Below are 20,453 nucleotides of genomic sequence, written 5' to 3' on the forward strand. Positions count from 1 at the left end.
TCGGCAGTGCTAAAGGTGCGGGGGCGCCGCCGACATTTTCTGAAAGCCCGGAGCCCTTGCACATCCATTGCTGTGATGCGGTGGCCTCTGGGAAATCCCATTCCAGGCTGCTGCGGCAGGTTCGGCGGTCCTCTGTGGTGCGGGGGCTGCTTCGGCATTTTTTTTTGAAAGCCCTGCACTTCCATTGCTGCGATGCGGTGGCTTCGGGAAAATGACCAATGGGGACGGCGCATGCTCAGAATGAGATCTTGTTCCGAAATCTCGGGAGATGAGATCTCGGCGCCGAGATGTCAATCTGAGCATGTGCTGCCCCTGGCAGCTATGTTGCCGGAGGCCACTGCATCGCAACAATGGATGTACGGGGCCTCAGAGCTTTCACAAAATGCCGGCATAGCCCCCGCACTGCCGAACCTGCTGCACCAGTCTGGGAAGGGAGTGTGATCATCGCTCTGCAGTGTCCAACCACCGCAGAATCGCCTGACTCCTGCTGCCGCCACACTACTTGTAAGTATATTCCGACTATAAGACGCACCCCCCATTTCCCCCCCAAAAAAATTTGGGGAAATAAGTGTTATAGTCCGAAAAATACGGTCTCTTTACAGCGATGAAGTGTTATACAGTTGTTTTATTTAAAGCATTAATGCAAATGGGAGGAACTAAAACATATCAAAATAAATACAAAAAAACTTTTTTTTTTTGCTTTAACACCCCTAACCCTCCTTGCCCACTGTTATTACAGAGGAAAGATGAAAATATTTAGTTTGGACCAAAATCCATTCCAAAAGTAGTTCTAAGTTCAAATTGTGTTTCAGCCTGAAAGTTGCAAACTTTGATTGTTTTCTCCAAAATGTGGGAGAGTATGAATGGCAGAGACCAGTTCTGTTTGTGGTGACGGTCGGGTCACATACAGTCCATGTGAGATTCTAGCATGACGTTGAGGGAGTTCTCTGAGGTGGGCCAGCCTTTAGATGCCGATGGCATAGCGTCTGTGGAAAGCATAGACTGGTGGTTGGGATTACTGTTCTCTAGTTCATCCAGCTTCTCAGTGTTGTCCTCCCAGTTTATGTGAAAGCGCGTTACTCTAGGATTTGATGCCAGTATGTTCCTTTGAAGCTGGAAACAACAAATAGAAAAAAAATAACCTCGTAAAATACAAGTACAATTGTATCAGCTTATGCCAGGGTCTACATAAAGAAACCTTCCTACTTGAGTGGTATTGTGCTGGTAAATGTCTTCTAGAGGCTGGAGCTGAGTGGTGGCTTCTAGTGATAACGTGTTCTCTGAGCATGGTCGGGCGCTAACAGAGTGACTTCAGAGTGCTCGAATAATATGGGCAAGTTACCGCGTCAGCATGTCTTGATGCTGTTTGACAGCCAAAACACATGCAGGGATTGCCGCGGGGACTCAAACATATTTTTCGAGCACACTAAAGACACTCTGCTAGCACAAGAGCATGCTCAGATAACATGCTATCCCAGCACGTTCGCTTATCACTAATGGCTTCTTAACAGGTAGAGACATACAACAATATTACAGAAACCAAATAGAAGCATCACATCCCATCTCAATGTACAGAAAGCCCCCTAAACTGCACAATTGTCTTTAAGTTGTGCATGTTTTAATATATAAATGTAACCTTTTTCCTGCTATAGCGTATAGTTTTAGCACCTGTCAAATACCTAATAAATTGCTGTATTTTTCACCCCATAAAATAACAAAATGATAAAAGGCCCGTGGAGCCCATGCTCACGTTTCCTTATATTGCAGACTGTGCTGATTTTATGTCTGGAGAGCCTAAATTAATAACATGACTATACTCTGATGTTCACGTGCATTGACAACCCTGTCATTGCGTTATTTAATGGAACATTATGGTCTGTAAAGCTTGTTACTATTTCTTTAGACACCGATAAGTAAAATCAAAGGTTTCATATAATGTGTCAATCAATGGACCAGTGGGGATTTTGGCTGACTTGCCAAGGTCTGAACAGCAACAGTACAAGAAAAGAGTTCTGCTACTTTATCCACTTTTTATGTTATGAGAAATGGAGCTGTAATAGTTTGCAATAATGAAATTAACTTTTCCCATCTTTGGTGACATTTTTAATTTAATGAATAATTTAATAAATAAAATATAAAAAATGAGTAACAAATTTCATTTTTATTGCATAAATCCAAAGTACACATGAAAATATATTCTAATCAGAGATGGGTGACAATTACTACTTGGAATATTCTATGTAGGTGGGAGACGTTCTGTCTCTAGCTTCCCCCTCACATTGAATCTTATCAGTAGTAACTCCCATCTCCTATCACAGTAAAGGGAAAGTCTGTCTTCACTGAATACAGATTACATGTGAATTGAGAATTTTAAAAATAAATGATCAGTCCAGGAGGAGAAAGAAGCATATCTCACTGAAAAGATATTACAAAGTTTCTTATTTTTAGGTGTACTATTGATTTATTAAGTACAAATTAAAACTTTAAAAAAAAAATGATTTATCATACCGCCGAACAAAACGCAATCAAAAAGACAAATGTAAATATAGTATCAAACGTCATCCTGTCACTCAAAAACAAGCCAAAATGAATGAGTTAAGAAGCTGGCATCTGGGAAGCGTATATGGACAGAACCGTCCAAATTTAGAGCATGCAGCTGTGCACCATAGGGCTTCAGAGAAGACACCTCCAGGGTCACTGGTATAGGGAGGGGAGACAGTGCTGATAGCAGTGGGTATATAACCTCTGGAGTAGTATAGCGCAAGTGACGTCCTGGTCTGTGGTCTGGCTGCCCATGTGGAAGACGGTTCTGTCCATATATGCTTCCCAGACGCCAGCTTCTTAACTCATTCACAGGCTATCCAGACTCTCTACTTTGTCCTCTTTGGCTGGCATTTAAAGGATTTATCTGTTTCAGTAAACAAAATTGTTCTGATGAAGGTCCTATAGTGGACCGAAAACATTTAACCCTTTCTGTCTGGATGCACGAAATAAAAAGTATCTGAATATTTCACACTGAGTGCCAAGATTTTTGTCATTTTGATTTGATGGGTTAGACACCCGACTTGAGCACCAATAACCGAGCTATTCCTGAGGGCCGTGCCCTCAAGCCGTCATACAACAGTGAAAAATAAAAAAGCTATAGCTCTCAGAATATAGCGATGTAAAAACAATTCTTGTTCTATAAAAGTATGTGTAAAAGCGAAATAACATTTAAAAAAAAAAGTGGTGTCACTAATTGTACTGACCTGAAGAATAATGCTACATTATCAATAGTACCGAATACAGAATGGCATAACACCACACAACCCCCCCCCCCCCCCCCCCGCCAAAAAAAAAAAATCCGGAATTGCTGGTTTTTGGTTATTCTGTCACCCAAAAGTTTAATTTGAAAGCAATGAAAAAATGTGTGGCCAAAAATGGTACCAATGAAAACAAACTCGTCCCACCAAAAAAAAAAGCCCTCACATGACTGTTGGTGGAAATATAGAAAAATTATAGCTCTCAAAATAAGAAAAAAAACGTTTTTTCAGTGTCTGAGAGCAGACTGTCTGTAATCACAACAACCCGAAGAATAAAGTAATCTGATCAATTGTACTGCATGAGGAACTGTGGGGGGGGGAAAAAAATCAATTCTTGCCCTGCTGTTGATTTTGTTCTGTTTCCCAAATCTCACAGTAAGGAATGGCGCACATTTGGTCTGCGCTCTACGCTGAGTGCTGACACTGAGGTTTCCGTGTAAATCTCTGAAATGTGATTCAGGCTAAGTCTCTGGGGTTCAAGATTCACAATAATGAGGCAGATGGAGACACTGGAGGTTGTCTGGTCTATGATCCGGCTATGTCGTCTTTTTATGCGTGCATAAAAATGCTGGCGGCCACAGTTTTGTGTATTTCTGAAAATAACACTGCTGAACAGTGGCCAGACAGAGTCCAGAGTAACTCTGCTGCCTCATTATAGTGAATGGATCCATCGGGGATTTCATCTGAATCACGTTATTTGGAGAATTAAATGGAACCCCCGATGTAAGTGCTCAGCGTAGAGCGCAGGATAAATGTATTCCCAATAAAAACTTCAACTCAATTCACAAAGAAAGCAAGTCGCCACTCAGATCTGTCAATAATAATATAGGGGGCTTCCACATTATTGGTTGTTCAAAGGCCCTTCTGAACCCAACAATGCGTCTAAACCACATTTAGTATCCACATCATTGGCATTTCTGTAGAGATGAGCCCACTTAATTTACAGGGACCATGTCTGCAGAATCAAGAGCTGGGCATAATGTACTGGGCACTACAATGTATGAGCACTACAACGGAAGATTTGCAATTTTCACTCAGCAACATCCACTGCTGCTTGTTTCTGGAAAACACCCATAGTGTAAAATTGTCAGTACACCTGTGGATAAATTCCCAAAGGGGGTGTAATTTCCAAAATGGAGTCACTTAACGGCTCTGTATATGGAATTCGCAAACTATTCTAGGAAAATCTGCTCTCCATGAGGAAAATAGGGCTTTGTCGTTCCCGAGTCTCGACGTATAGCTAAGCAGTACAGTACAGCCACGTTTAGCAGAAATTGTGACAAGTTTTGGTGGCATTTTTACCCATTTCCCCATGTGAAAATATAAAATCTGGGGCTAAAACTAAATGTGTTTAAAAATGTAATTATTTTTTCTTCACTGCCCAATGGTATACAATTCTGTGACACCTGTGTCAATATGATCACTGCACCACTTAGATGAATTCATTGAAAGGTGTAAAATGGGGTTACTTAAGGGGGGGGGGGGGTCCTGCTGTTCTGGCACCTCAGGGGCTCTCCCAGTGGGTCATGGCACCTGCAAACCATAACAGTAAAATCTGCATTATAACATCCTGCTTCTTCCCTTCTGATCTTTCCACTGTGCATGAAGAGTAGTTGCTAATTTCATATGGGATATTGGCACAATCAGGAGAAATTGCCCAACAAACTGTAAGGTCTATTTTTTCCTATTAACCCTTCGAAATATTTGTTTTCTTTACTGCCCAATAGCATAAGGCTACATTTCCACAATGAGCTTTTGATGCATTTTTGAGGTTGCAGATTTTCTGCATTTGGTTACTTTTGTTTTTGTGCGTATTTTTGACAGGCATTTTTATCATGTTTTTTGCCTCTGTTTGGTGTGTCATGCTTAAAATAAAGCTGCCTGGTTTTTGATGCTTCCTGCTTTGTGCTTTGACAAAACTTTATTGCTATGCTTAAGTGTGGATTACATGCAATTTTTTATGCATTCTCACTGCAGAAATGCTCTAAAAAGGTATGTTTTTTTTTTTTTTTTTTTTGCTGTGGAGTTTCAGCATCTAATGTAAGTCTTCAGAGAAAATCCACACAGAAAACTCAGCATACCAGCAAGAGTGATTGACATGCTGCGGATTTGAAAAAATGCACCACAGGCGAGTTTACAAAGCATTAAAAATAAACAAATTGGGCATGAGATTTCTCTGAATCACATCCGCTTTGCTAGAACTGGAAGACGCTGCAAAAACGCGCCAAAAGCTCATTGTTGGAATGTAAAATGCTGTGAGGCACATGTGGTGTCAACATGCTCACTGCACGTCTCGATTTATTCATTGGGGGGTGTAGTTTGAAAAATGGGGTCATTTAGGGAGGTGTTCTGACCTGGCACATCAGGGGCTCTGCCAATCTGACAGCGGCATTTAATACGCGCTGGCTGACAGGGGGTGGGGTGCATCATTCCATGTGCCCAGCATCTAATGGCGGGGCGTCGATGAGTTGTCTTGACAACTAGGGGTCTGCTGAACAGCTCCGTGCGTGTCACGATGATTCTCCTGTGACAGCCAGCATTTACCTTGCCCTTCTAGGAGGCCATGATTTTCAGTATACATAGCAGTGTTGATGCACGTATAGTACAAGCGGTCAGACAACTGCAGGTTCAAGTCCCCTAAGGAGGCCACTAAATACCAGAAAAAAGTGGAAAAAAAAAAAAAATACAAAAGGTTCAAATCACTGCCCTTTTGACTCTTTAAAAATAAAAAAAAAACATTTGGTATTGCCACATTCAGAAGAGTCCGATCTATCGAAATCTAAAATAAATTAATTTGATTGCTAAACTGTGTATCAAAAAAATGAAAGGCCAGAATTATGGGGGGTTTTGGCCGCTGCAACATTGCAATAAAATACAAGACGAGACAATGAAAACATCGTATCGACCCCAAAAGGTATCCATAAAAACATCAGTTCAGGGCGCAAAAAAAATAAACCCTCACACAGCTCCATATCCCAAAAATATAAAATGGTAACAGATCTCGAAAAATGGCGACAAAAGCAAACATTTTATCTCTTACAACTTAAATATAAAAAAAAATATGCTTGTTATCTGCGTAATTGTACTGATCTGTATAATCATGTTGCCAGGTGTTACTGTATAGTGAACATGGTAAAATTGTGGAATTGAACTTTTTTTGAAATTTCAACTCGCTTGGAATTTTTTTCCCACTTTCCAGTACTACTTGTGATGAAATGCCTTATGACATTCAAAAGTACAACTCGTCATAGACAAAAAAATAAGCCCTCATACATCTATGTGGAAGGAAAATTCAAAATGTTATGGCTCTTAAAACCAAAAACCCAATCATGAAGGGGTTAAAACTGTGGCCTATAGCTTTTGTTTCACTGTCTATTGCGCTGCAAAGTGAGGTAAATAAGAATTCATCAGTGAGCTTGTTCTAACCATTTAAAAGGAGAATTTGTAATTCTTATCTGATCTTGTCTAAGCTGATTTATGACCTCAGTCCACTTCAAAGTAGAATGGTTTTTCTCCAAAAATAGCTTGTAAAACTCAAATGGCTCAACAGTTTTAATGAAACCTAATTGCAAAAATTACTTATTTTTATCCAAAAAAGGGGCCCCAAAAGGTGTTGACAACCCATGAATTTTGTTTTCCAGATTAACATTGCTACAGGAGAGCATTGATATCTGGAATACAGGGGAGCCTGTGTAGAGACAGCTGGGCACTTTGTTGCATCAGCCCAAATCCTGCTGCTGGGGCTATTACTGTGTGTAATGAGCAAACAGCCCATCAGTACGCTGAAAGATCATTCTTACTAAAGGTAGTGTCACACTTAGCGATGCACCAGCGATCCCAACCAGCGATATGACGCAGTCAGGATCGCTGGTGCGTCGCTAGTGAGCTGCCACACAGGCAGATCTCACCAGCGACATAACAGCGGTCGGGGGTCGCTACTTACCTGTCAGACGAGGCGATCCTGACGTCCTCCCGCCCGCGTCCACGCGTCGCTCTTCTCCACAGCAGGAAGCTGACGACGAGAAACGGCCCAGGCTGTTCTCGCGCGATCAGCGATAACCAGCGGGGGAGCCGGTTGGAGGTAAGTATCAGACATAGTGATATCACTAGCAATATCGCTGCTGCGTCACAAAACCAGTGACGTTACAGCGATATTGCTAGCGATATCGCTTAGTGTGACAGGCCTTTTATGCACATATGTAGATGGGTGACAATGGAAAAACCCCTGCACAGAACAGATTGCTATGGATAGTGAACTTTGCCCCAACAGAACCATCATGTCAGAGTGGAGCTGTCAATCACGCTGGTGAGTTGTGGCAGGCGAGGGCGACATGGCATCATGAAGATCACGGTGTGTGATATGCTTCTAATGACTGCAGATTGGTTTGCATTGTGAGCTCCTGCAAAGTGATTAGAAGTCATATGTGACCTGCATGCGACTTGTCTGGAATGTGAGTCACTTTATAGCTAAGCTGCAGCTCGAATACAGTTGAGTAGCTGTAACTTACACAAATGTGTTAGATATGTCAAGTGTCTATGACCTGCTGGCATATGACACACTTAGTTGTGTAGCCCCAGCCTTAGAGGGGTCTCTCATTACTTGACGTACTGCTTCTCCTTTACTTATACGGCCTATACTTGCCTACAGTGCCGTTTCAGCGATGGTGGCACTGGGTCTCCCATGACTGTCACATGAACCTTGCTACTAATGAGCCGCTTCACTTTCACTTCCTTATTATTATTATTATTATTATACATTTATATGGCGCCATTTATTCCATGGCGCTTTACATGTGAGAAGGGGAAATACAGACAAGTGGAATAAACAAGGGACACACGTACAGAAGGAGAGAGGACCCTCTCCGCGAGGGCTCACGGTCTACAGGGATGGGCGAGGATACAGTAGGAGAGGGAAGAGCAGGTCATGCTGTGGTTCAGTTGACCGAGGATCATTGCAGGCTGTAGGCTTGTCGGAACAGGTGGGTCTTCAGGTTCTTCTGACATCAGGAGAAAGTGAGAGCAGCAGCAGTTCTTCCTCTGGATGTCAGTTTCCCATGAAGGAAGTGCAAGTGAAGCGGCTGATTGGCTGCAGGGCTCAAATGAAAAAAGCACTGTCACGGGACACCCAACACCAACATTGCTGGAATGCCACTGGTAATGCAAGAGAGAGTACAGGCTATTTTTATTTTACATAGGGTAATATAGTAAATGAGAAGCGGTACTCTGAGTAATGGACACCCCCTTTAACATTACAGTACATCCAGTAATTGGGAGCCAGGCCAGGTAAGTTGTTAGTGGGGTCATAAGTGTTTTTACATATATGGATAATCCTGGATAAACTGTAACTTACCTTGGAAAAGTTTGGTTTTACAGGTGGATTTTCCCTTAACTCTGTTTCAGTATATTCATTATTCACATAGTATCCAACTCTGATAAACTCCTGTCCCCTGTATGTACAGGTAATTAACACAACTGTGACACCAACTGCATCTGCATCCGGAATAAGTCCAGGATTTGCGGCATCCGCCTGACAAAACAAAAAAAGCAATAATGTTTGTTTAGTCCTAAATCATTTGGTGAACAACCACCAGCTAATAGATGCCATGTGGCAGATTTCCCACTAAGCCCAAGCTACATGTTCCAAAGCTGTTACAGCCTAACTGTGCGCCAAAGAGTGACGCTTATTGGCGACTGGCTGTTCTCTGATGATAGAGGCCATTAACAGTGAAACACACAAATCTGAATTATTACTCCTGAAAAAAGGAAGGAAAATGGTGTATAGCAGTGTGTGCTTCCATCTAGCCACATAGAAAGTAACTGTAAGCAGCCAGTATAAGTACTGCCACAATTGCAGCCTTATAGTGGGATCCAGGGCTGTGGAGTCGGTAAGCCAAACCTCTGACTCCTCAATATCCCTGACCCCACAGCACTGGTCACTACTGAGCATGTGCATAAAGTGCAGATTCATTGCAACTAAAAGCCGAGATCCTTAGATCAGAAACAGAACAGACATTTATAGGAGATTTCAGAACTTTCAGAAATTATGAAAACATTTACAGCACATACTGCATTGTACTACTGTAGCTAATTTATTATATACACTGCTCAAAAAAATAAGGGAACACTAAAATACCACATCCTAGATATCTCTGAATGAAATATTCCGGTTGCAAATTTTTATTCGTTGCATATTGGAATCTTTTCAGAATAAAACATAATTATCAATATAAATCAAAATGAATATCCCATGGAGGTCTGGATTTGGAATGATACTTAAAATCAAAGTGGAAAATCAAATTACAGGCTGATCCAACTTCAGTGGAAATGCCTCATGACAAGGAAGAGATGCTCAGTATTGTGTGTGGCCTCCACGTGCCTGTATGACCTCCCTACTGTACAACACCTGAGCATGCTCCTGATGAGGCGGTGGATAGTCTGTGGGATCGCCTCCCAGACCTGGACTAAAGCATCCGCCAACTCCTTGACAGTGTATGGTGCAACATGATGTTGGTGGATGGAGTAAAGGCCCCGTCACACATAACGACTCACCAGCGATCCCGACAACGATATCAACTTGTCAGAATCGCTGATGAGTCGCTACATGATCGCTGGTGAGCTGTCAAATGGACAGCTTCACCAGCGATCAGCACAGCGATGCCGAGCACGCGGCGTCGCTGTGTTCGTTAGTTACCAGCGTGCTGATGCAGGGAGCTAGTAACTAACGTACACATCGGGTATCTAAGGGACGTGCGTCCCTTAGATACCCGATGTGTACGTTAGTTACCAGCTCCCTGCATCAGCGCGCTGGTAACTAACGTACGCATCGGGTTTCTAAGGGACGCACGTCCCTTGGATCCCCGATGTGTACGTTAGTTACCAGCTGATCGCTGGTCTCCCGCCTGTCACACGCAGCGATGCGTGCTGGCCAGCGGGAGACCAGCGACCAAAGAAATGTCCAGGGCTTTCCAAGAGCGATCCGTGATACCGGCAGGGGGGCTGGTCGCTGATCGCTGTCACGATCGATGTTGTGTCACAAAACTTGTGATTCAGCAGCAATCTCACTTTCGAGATCGCTGTGTGTGACGGGGCCCTAAGACATGATGTCCCAGATATGCTCAATCGTATTCGGGTCTGAGGAACGGGCGGGCCAGTCCATAGCTTCAATGCCTTCATCTTGCAGGAACTGCTGACACACTCCAGCCACATGAAGTCTGGCATTGTCCTGCATTAGGAGGAACCCAGGGCCAACCGCACCGACATATGGTCTCACAAGGGGTCTGGGGATCTCATCTCAGTACCTAATGGCAGTAAGTCTACCTCTGGAGAGCACATGGAGGGCTGTGCGGCCCTCCAAAGAAATGCCACCCCACAACATTACTGACTCACTACCAAACCGGTCATGCAGCAGGATGTTGCAGGCAGCAGACCGCTCTCCACTTCGTCTCCAGACTGTCACATGTGCGCAGTGTGAACCTGCTTCTTTCATCTGTGAAGAGCACAGGGCGCCAGTGGCGAATTTGACAATCTTGATGTTCTGTGGCAAATGCCAAGCGTCCTGCATGGTGTTGGGCTGTGAGCACAACCCCCATCTGTGGACGTCAGGGCCTTCAGACCATCCTCATGGAGTCGGTTTCTAACAGTTTGTGCAGACACATGTACATTTGTGGCCCTCTGGAGGTCATTTTGCAGGGCTCTGGCAGTGCTCCTCCTGTTCCTCCTAGCACAAAGGCGGAGGTTGCCCTCCTACGGCCCCCTCCACGTCTCCTGGTGTACTGGCCTGTCTCCTGGTAGCACCTCTGGACACTACGCTGACACACAGCAAACCTTCTTGCCACAGCTTGCATTGATGTGCCATCCTGGATGAGTTGCAATACCTGAGCCACTTGTGTGGGTTGTAGAGTCCATCTCATGCCACCACGCGTGTGAAAGCACAACCAATATTCAAAAGTGACCAAAACAGCCAGAAAGCATTGGTACTGAGATGTGGTCTATGGTCCTCACCTGCAGAACCACTCCTTTATTGAGGGTGTCTTGATAATTGCCAATTTTCATCTGTTGTCTACTCCATTTGCACAAAAGCATGTGAAATTGATTGTCAATCAGTGTTGCTTCCTAAGTGGACAGTATGATTTCACAGAAGTTTGATTTACTTGGAGTTATATTCTGTTGTTTAAGTGTTCCCTTTATTTTTCTGAGCAGTGTATTTTAGGCGTCAGTTGATCTATTTTATTCAGACTCCACTGTTGTCCCAATCTTGGCTTCATTTATTCAATCCACTTCTTTAAGAATACCAATTTTATGCTGTAGCTACACACCACTTGTCCTACATCATAAAATGGTGATGCAGCTTACTGTTACATTGTAGGTGTATGGCTATGATAGGGTGTGATTGGGTTGTGATTTGTATGTGATTAAGGATTTGCAACACACAACAGAAGTTTAAATAATTTACTGACCTGTTCTAAATAACAAATACAGCTTAAAGCACCACTCCAGCATTTTGTTCTGTTTTCGTGCTGGAGAGGTGCCACTAATGTAAGTTCCCTGCCCCTAGTATTACACTCACCAGCCACCATTTTCAGCTCTTTCCAGTGCTGCTCCGTTCATCTTCTGCTGGTTGTGGCCTGCCAGATAGCTGGGTGAGGTGGAAGTCACTACTCAATGTCACTGAGAGCCAGAACAAGGGCTTACCTTTGACTTTGATTACGATATGGTGGCACGGGACTGGAGAAGCGCTGGGTACAGCTGAAGACTGCGGCTGGTAAGTGTAATAGCTGGGTCAGGGAACTTAGATTAATTGCACCACACCAGAGCTGAAGCCTGGTGCCCACACTGAGAGCCTTGCTGCAAATAAAATGTGGACCCCTGGGTGTTTATCCTCTTTGGGTGGTCTGAAAAAGGTTAAAGAAGCCCTCCTCCCATCAAAATTTTTATCCTATTAAAGGGAATCTGTCACCCTATCAGCTGCGGCCACCGCCATCAGGGGCTTATCTACAGCATTCTGAAATGCTGTAGATAAGACCCCGATGTAACCTGAAAGGTAAGAAAAATGAGTTAGATTATACTCACCTAGGGGCGGTCCGGGTTCGGAGGGAGTCGCGGTCCAGTCCGGCGCCTCCCATCTTGCAGCGATTATGTCCTCTTCATTCCTGCCAGTCGAGGCTCCGGCGCAGAGTACTGCAGTGCGCAGGCGCTGGACCTCTTCTGGCGCCCCTGGGTGAGTATAATATAACTCATTTTTATTACGTTTCAGGATACATCAGGGGATTATCTACAGCATTACAGAATACTATAGATAAGCTCCTGATGGCGGTGGCCGCAGCTGATAGGCAAAAAATAGGATGACAGATTCCCTTTAATATATTGCAGTCATCATATTGTATAGCACTGTCTACTTGCAACTGCTCATTTTGCAAAACTACAATGATGATCTTGTTTTATAGTTTGGGGGTTAATAGAGAGAAGATTTCTGTATTTAATCCATGTAGTCTCACCTGAAATACAAACATGTGCCGTCCAGCGGGTACAGGGCCTACTAACACAGAGTCCAGCACTTGGTCGTATTCTTCACTTTCAGCAGATCCCACATATATTATTTTCCATTCCAAATCTAAAGAAGACAGTCACATGGTAAGAAAGTTAAACATTGCATATAAATATGGTTGTAAGAAAAATGTTGCATCTGGATTAACTTCAATAATTCTATATGTGGTTTTTGATTTTTTTTTGTTTTTTAACACTATTATAGGGGTTTTATAGATCAATAGAATGTGGGTCCCAACCTGCTTATTCCTTACTACAGGACTGTAGTGAGAAGCATATTAAATGGATGTTGTGCAGACTGATAACTGGGCACAGCTGGTGGCACACGGAGTCAGGGAGCTGAGGTCTGTTTTCTGTGCTTGTTAGAACATACTGTGTATTTATACTGTTTTTGTTTTTTTTTTTATATATATAAATCATGTGTAATGTGTGTGTAATTATGCATACAGATTTATAATTCCCACATGGTTATACCCCAGTATGCGATCTAATGACCGGGCACAGCAGGGGCAGGGAGCTCTCTGTGGTCAGACCACACTGTATACATGTATCAGTCACACATACACCCCCACATTGAGCTTTATATATTAGATGTATGTATGTCCGGGATTGGCATCCGCACTGTCGCAGCTACAGCCACAAAATTTGGCACAGTCACACGTCTGGACCCAGAGAGCGTCATAGGCTATGTTGTGAGGCGAAATTTTAACCCCGCGTGTTCTAACTCACCAAACAATTTTGCCCCTATCTACATAATGGGGGGGGGGGGGAAGTGAAAGGAAAAGTGTTGGAGGCAAATTGACAGCTGCCAGATGTGAACAAGGGGGACTTAAAGAATGAGAGCAATGGCACGAAAGAGTATATACCTTACAGTTGCTAAGGTGGGGCCCTGACATGGGATACTCGCCACACACTACCACGTGCTTCAACACATATACCACCCTCAGCACACATTTCACCACACATACACCAACCTCGCCACATAAAAGTCGAAACACAAAAGTCGCCACTCAAAACTGTTCACGCTGTCCCAGAGCTGTTTAACAGATGAAAAATGAGCTGTGATTGGTTGCTATCAGCAACAGTTTTCTTTGTAAACAGTTGTGGTAAGGCTGGGTTCACACGTAGCGGAACTCTCACGGAAATTGCCGCGAGAGTTCCGGAATTCCATTCCGCAGAAAAATCGCATTTTAAATTCCCGTGATTTTCCCGTGGAAAAACTAGCATTTTGCAAGCGTAATTAGCTTGCAGAATTGCTAGCGTTTTCCAAGCGATCTGTAGCATCGCTTGGAGAACTGATTGACAGGTTGGTCACACTCGTCAAACATAGTGTTTAACCAGTGTGACCAACTTTTTACTATTGAGGCTGCCTATGCGGCATCAATAGTAAAAGATAGAATGTAAATAATAAAATAAAAAATATTGTTATTCTCACCTTCCAACGTCCCGCGCTGCCTTCCCGCCTCTCTCCACTCTCCCGGTCCCAGTAATCCGCGTAATTACCGCAATGACGTCTGTTCTCGCGGGATCGCGACAACGTTGCGCGAATGACCGCGAGACTTCGCGATCCCGCGAGAACGGACGTCATCGCTCGCAAAGGATTACTGGGACCGGGAGCGTGGAGTAAGGCGGGAAGGCAGCGCGGGACGTCGGAAGGTGAGAATTACAATATTTATTATTTTAAATTCTATTTTTTATGGGGATATGGTACCCAAAGCCCGGAGGACAGTCTCCTCTCCTCCGGACCGTGGGTACCAACTGCAAATGTTCTTACTTTTCGCATGGTGTGCACAGCCACATGCGGAAAGTAAGCAGAACAATGCAATCCTATGGGTGCGGGATCGCCGCGATTCCGCTAAATTTAATAAGCATGCTGCGTTTTTTACCGCAAAGCAATTCCGCCGTGGTAAAAACCGCAGCATTAGCACATCATTGCAGAATCCCATAGGAATGCATGGGATGCTTATTTTTCTCGGCAAAACCGCCGCGGAAACGCGAAAAAAACGCTACGTGTTAACCCAGCCTTACTGAGGCCTATTATCATTTCTATGGTGTTATCATCCTTCTGTAAAGCTGGAAATAACACAATTTATTACCGTGCCAACACAGACCACCCTCTGACACAGACTGCAGGGGGAGCCCAGTATCACATAGGATAGGATTAGACACATGGCTCAGCAGTCAGTAACAGGATAGGATTAGATACACGGCTCAGCAGTCAGTATCACACAGGATAGGATTAGATACATGGCAGACAGTATCACACAGGATAGGGTTAGATACACAGCTCAGCAGTCAGTATCACACAGGATAGGATTAGATACACGGCTCAGCAGTCAGTATCACACAGGATAGGATTAGATACACGGCTCAGCAGTCAGCATCACACAGGATAGGGTTAGATACACGGCTCAGCAGTCAGCATCACACAGGATAGGGTTAGATGCACGGCTCAGCAGACAGTATCACACAGGATAGGATTAGATACACGGCTCAGCAGTCAGTATCACACAGGATAGGATTAGATACACTGCTCAGCAGTCAGTATCACACAGGATAGGATTAGATACACGGCTCAGCAGTCAGTATCACACAGGATAGGATTAGATACACGGCTCAGCAGTCAGTATCACACAGGATAGGATTAGATACACGGCTCAGCAGTCAGTATCACACAGGATAGGATTAGATACACGGCTCAGCAGTCAGTATCACACAGGATAGGATTAGATACACGGCTCAGCAGTCAGTATCACACAGGATAGGATTAGATACACGGCTCAGCAGTCAGTATCACACAGGATAGGATTAGATACACGGCTCAGCAGTCAGTATCACACAGGATAGGATTAGATACACGGCTCAGCAGTCAGTATCACACAGGATAGGATTAGATACACGGCTCAGCAGTCAGTATCACACCGGATAGGATTAGATACACGGCTCAGCAGTCAGTATCACACCGGATAGGATTAGATACACGGCTCAGCAGTCAGTATCACACAGGATAGGATTAGATACACGGCTCAGCAGTCAGTATCACACAGGATAGGATTAGATACACGGCTCAGCAGTCAGTATCACACAGGATAGGATTAGATACACGGCTCAGCAGACAGTATCACACAGGATAGGATTAGATACACGGCTCAGCAGACAGTATCACACAGGATAGGATTAGATACACGGCTCAGCAGTCAGTATCACACAGGATAGGATTAGATACACGGCTCAGCAGACAGTATCACACAGGATAGGATTAGATACACGGCTCAGCAGTCAGTATCACACAGGATAGGATTAGATACACGGCTCAGCAGTCAGTATCACACAGGATAGGATTAGATACACGGCTCAGCAGTCAGTATCACACAGGATAGGATTAGATACACGGCTCAGCAGTCAGTATCACACAGGATAGGATTAGATACACGGCTCAGCAGTCAGTATCACACAGGATAGGATTAGATACACGGCTCAGCAGTCAGTATCACACAGGATAGGATTAGATACACGGCTCAGCAGTCAGTATCACAGGATAGGATTAGATACACGGCTCAGCAGTATCACACAGGATAGGATTAGATACACGGCTCAGCAGTATCACACAGGATAGGATTAGATACACGGCTCAGCAGTCAGTATCACACAGGATAGGATTAGATACACGGCTCAGCAGTCAGTATCACACAGGATAGGATTAGATACACGGCTCAGCAGTCAGTATCACACAGGATAGGATTAGATACACGGCTCAGCAGTCAGTATCACAGGACAGGATTAGATACACGGCTCAGCAGTATCACACAGGATAGGATTAGATACACGGCTCAGCAGTATCACACAGGATAGGATTAGATACACGGCTCAGCAGTATCACACAGGATAGGATTAGATACACGGCTCAGCAGTCAGTATCACACAGGATAGGATTAGATACACGGCTCAGCAGTCAGTATCACACAGGATAGGATTAGATACACGGCTCAGCAGTCAGTATCACACAGGATAGGATTAGATACACGGCTCAGCAGTCAGTATCACACAGGATAGGATTAGATACACGGCTCAGCAGTCAGTATCACACAGGATAGGATTAGATACACGGCTCAGCAGTCAGTATCACACAGGATAGGATTAGATACACGGCTCAGCAGTCAGTATCACACAGGATAGGATTAGATACACGGCTCAGCAGTCAGTATCACACAGGATAGGATTAGATACACGGCTCAGCAGTCAGTATCACACAGGATAGGATTAGATACACGGCTCAGCAGTCAGTATCACACAGGATAGGATTAGATACACGGCTCAGCAGACAGTATCACACAATATAGGATTAGATACACGGCTCAGCAGTCAGTATCACACAGGATAGGATTAGATACACGGCTCAGCAGTCAGTATCACACAGGATAGGATTAGATACACGGCTCAGCAGTCAGTATCACACAGGATAGGATTAGATACACGGCTCAGCAGTCAGTATCACACAGGATAGGATTAGATACACGGCTCAGCAGACAGTATCACACAATATAGGATTAGATACACGGCTCAGCAGTCAGTATCACACAGGATAGGATTAGATACACGGCTCAGCAGTCAGTATCACACAGGATAGGATTAGATACACGGCTCAGCACACAGTATCACACAGGATAGGATTAGATACACGGCTCAGCACACAGTATCACACAGGATAGGATTAGATACACGGCTCAGCAGTCAGTATCACACAGGATAGGATTAGATACACGGCTCAGCAGTCAGTATCACAGAGGATAGGATTAGATACACGGCTCAGCAGTCAGTAACACACAGGATAGGATTAGATACACGGCTCAGCAGTCAGTATCACACAGGATAGGATTAGATACACGGCTCAGCAGTCAGTATCACACAGGATAGGATTAGATACACGGCTCAGCAGTCAGTAACACACAGGATAGGATTAGATACACGGCTCAGCAGTCAGTATCACACAGGATAGGATTAGATACACGGCTCAGCAGACAGTATCACACAGGATAGGATTAGATACACGGCTCAGCAGTCAGTATCACACAGGATAGGATTAGATACACGGCTCAGCAGTCAGTAACACACAGGATAGGATTAGACACACGGCTCAGCACACAGTAACACACAGGATAGGATTAGACACACGGCTCAGCAGTCAGTATCACACAGGATAGGATTAGACACACGGCTCAGCAGTCAGTATCACACAGGATAGGATTAGACACACGGCTCAGCAGTCAGTATCACACAGGATAGAATTAGATACACGGCTCAGCAGTCAGTATCACACAGGATAGGATTAGATACACGGCTCAGCAGTCAGTATCACACAGGATAGGATTAGATACACGGCTCAGCAGTCAGTATCACACAGGATAGGATTAGATACACGGCTCAGCACACAGTAACACACAGGATAGGATTAGATACACGGCTCAGCAGTCAGTATCACACAGAATAGGATTAGATACACGGCTCAGCAGACAGTATCACACAGGATAGGATTAGATGCACGGTTTTTATCCACAATATTATTATAATTTGCGATAACTCCCCACAGTTGGTTACTCTGCCCAGGCGACGCCGGGCTCTCAGCTAGTGTGTATATATAATGTGTGAGCTCTGTATTCCCACACTCCTGACCGGGCACAGCAGGGGCAGGGAGCTCTTCCTGTGTATGCCGCTGTCTCACATCATGGCTGCCACCATGGCACCTCGTCACAGCTGAAACTTTGCCCGTGCTGCCCGCATTCCCATGCACACAGGTTGGCATGACAGGGCCGTGTAACCCCTCGCGTGCCGGCACACTCACCTTCCGAGAGGTCCTCTATGCATTCAAAGGTGATTTCAAACTGGAAAGGGTTATAGAAGGGCGAGGGGTTGTCCAGCACCACTACGTTGTTCACCTGGACCTTTGCCATATCTCGGGGCCGGCCCTGGCAGCGCTCCCGCAGACACTGGTGTGCAGCAGCCCGCACTCGTGCTCACTCCATGGACTCGGCACAATTTCCTAGTTTTCCCTGCTCACTTCACTCCGGCACATTCTGCTGTGTTGCTATCACAGCCTGGGCGCGCATTGGCTGCTGCCGAGCCCTCCCCTGACGCTAAAAGCTGCACGAAGGGAAAAGACGGGCTCCTCGCGAGCGCTGGAGCTGGGAATGTTTCTCTGCGGCGCCCCCTGGCGGCCCACCACACGCAGCCGTCGGAAGCACTGCTGGCACTGTCCTCGCCATTAGCTGCTGTCTGGCTGCAGTGCATGGCCTCCGGGCTGCCAGCTCCTCCTGTCCTATGGAAAGTGACTGGCCATGTCAGTGCTCGCTGCCACCATGCTCCTCACATCCAGGTTTCGTTACTTTAATGAGGGACGCCTTAGGCTATGTGCACACGCTGCGGTTTTGGCCGCCTGGGACCTGCAGCAGTTCTGCAGAAAATGTACAGTAACATGTAAGTCTATGTGATTTACAATCTGCTGTGCACATGCTGCGGATTTTTAACTGCGGAAGAGCTGCGGTTTTGAATCTGCAGAAGGCCATGTGCACACGTTGCAGATTCTGCTGCGGGTCCACAGCGTTTCAGGCTCTGCAGCAGTTTCTGCTGCGTTGCACAGTACCATTGTTTTCAAAAACGCAGTGCACATGCTGTGGATTTTTCCGCGGGTTACACTCTGCAGCATGTCAATTCTTTGTGCGGATTCCGCTGCATTCTCACACCACCTCCATTGTACAGGTGTGAAACCGCAGGTATTTTGACCTGCGGATTTTTCAAAATCCATGCTGAAAAATCCGCAGCACTTCTAACTACGTGTGCACATCGCCGAAAGAAATGCCATGTCATTCTTTTCTGCGGATTCTGCTGCGGTTTACCATCTCCTCCATTGTAGGGGTGATAAACCGCAGACCAATCCACGGCGTGTGCACATAGCCTTAGAAGCTGTGAGGAGTCCGCTGGAGGGGAAATGCCCAAATCTGCAGTTATTTAGTAATCTGCTCGATCCATGGTGCCTTATTAACTCTGTTTACCTTTCTCACTGATCCCCACACCTAAGCAGTCACTCATCCATGATTACATGAAGCGACACGCCGGCCCCATCATCCAGGGCGAGTCCCGGGATTTATGGAGGAGCCTATTATCTGTCTCTAATCTCCCATGCCACTATATGCATGCAGCCGCGTCTCCTGCCTATCGTAACCGCGCATGGCACCATTGTCCAGTGCTGCCATCCTCGTAATGCTGGGCCTGCAGGATACTGTGCAAAATAAAATACTGCCTGCAAAGAAATGCCCACTAGTTACATCTGTGAGAGGCAGAATCTAAAAATAAAAAACAGAAAATGACACTGTGTGTTTTTCACATAATTAATTTGCCTTTTATTGCATGAAATAAGGATTTGATGCAATACAAAAACCGGACTTAATATTTTGTACAGAAACCTTTGGTTGCAGTTACAGAGGTCCGATGTTTCCTGCAGTTCTTGACTAAGTTTGCACACACTGCAGCAGGGATTTTGGCCCGCTCCTCCATGCAGATCTTCTCCAGATCGTTCAGGTTTCGGGGCTGTCGCTGGGCATCAATGAGTTTCAG

At 45.0% G+C, this 20,453-nt stretch overlaps 2 protein-coding genes across 3 annotated transcripts in view; one reads left to right on the forward strand and one right to left on the reverse strand.

The window, feature by feature from the left end:
• Positions 1–20,453, forward strand: part of MCM9 (minichromosome maintenance 9 homologous recombination repair factor) — a 135,977-nt gene that overhangs the window by 20,647 nt on the left and 94,877 nt on the right. The gene's annotated exons all lie outside the window — the stretch shown is intronic.
• Positions 608–19,040, reverse strand: ASF1A (anti-silencing function 1A histone chaperone). The gene is made up of 4 exons (XM_073575931.1): positions 18,685–19,040; positions 12,797–12,912; positions 8,653–8,829; positions 608–1,113 (listed from the first exon to the last, which is right to left on the reverse strand). The coding sequence occupies exons 1-4, from the start codon at positions 18,791–18,793 to the stop codon at positions 901–903; spliced, it is 615 nt and encodes a 204-aa protein (XP_073432032.1). The 5' UTR covers positions 18,794–19,040; the 3' UTR covers positions 608–900.

This window comes from Dendrobates tinctorius, unplaced genomic scaffold (assembly GCF_039654945.1).
Source record: "Dendrobates tinctorius isolate UK_male_01 unplaced genomic scaffold, ASM3965494v1 ptg000046l, whole genome shotgun sequence".
Taxonomy (NCBI): Eukaryota; Metazoa; Chordata; class Amphibia; order Anura; family Dendrobatidae; genus Dendrobates; species Dendrobates tinctorius.

Coding starts and splice junctions, on each gene's coding strand:
- ASF1A (XM_073575931.1), bottom strand. CDS start 18,793: ATGGCAAAGGTCCAGGTGAACAACGTAGTGGTGCTGGACAACCCCTCG. Junction 12,913..18,684: donor CATAGAGGACCTCTCGGAAG/GTGAGTGTGCCG, acceptor TGTCTTCTTTAG/ATTTGGAATGGAAAATAATA. Junction 8,830..12,796: donor GGCACATGTTTGTATTTCAG/GTGAGACTACAT, acceptor TTGTTTTGTCAG/GCGGATGCCGCAAATCCTGG.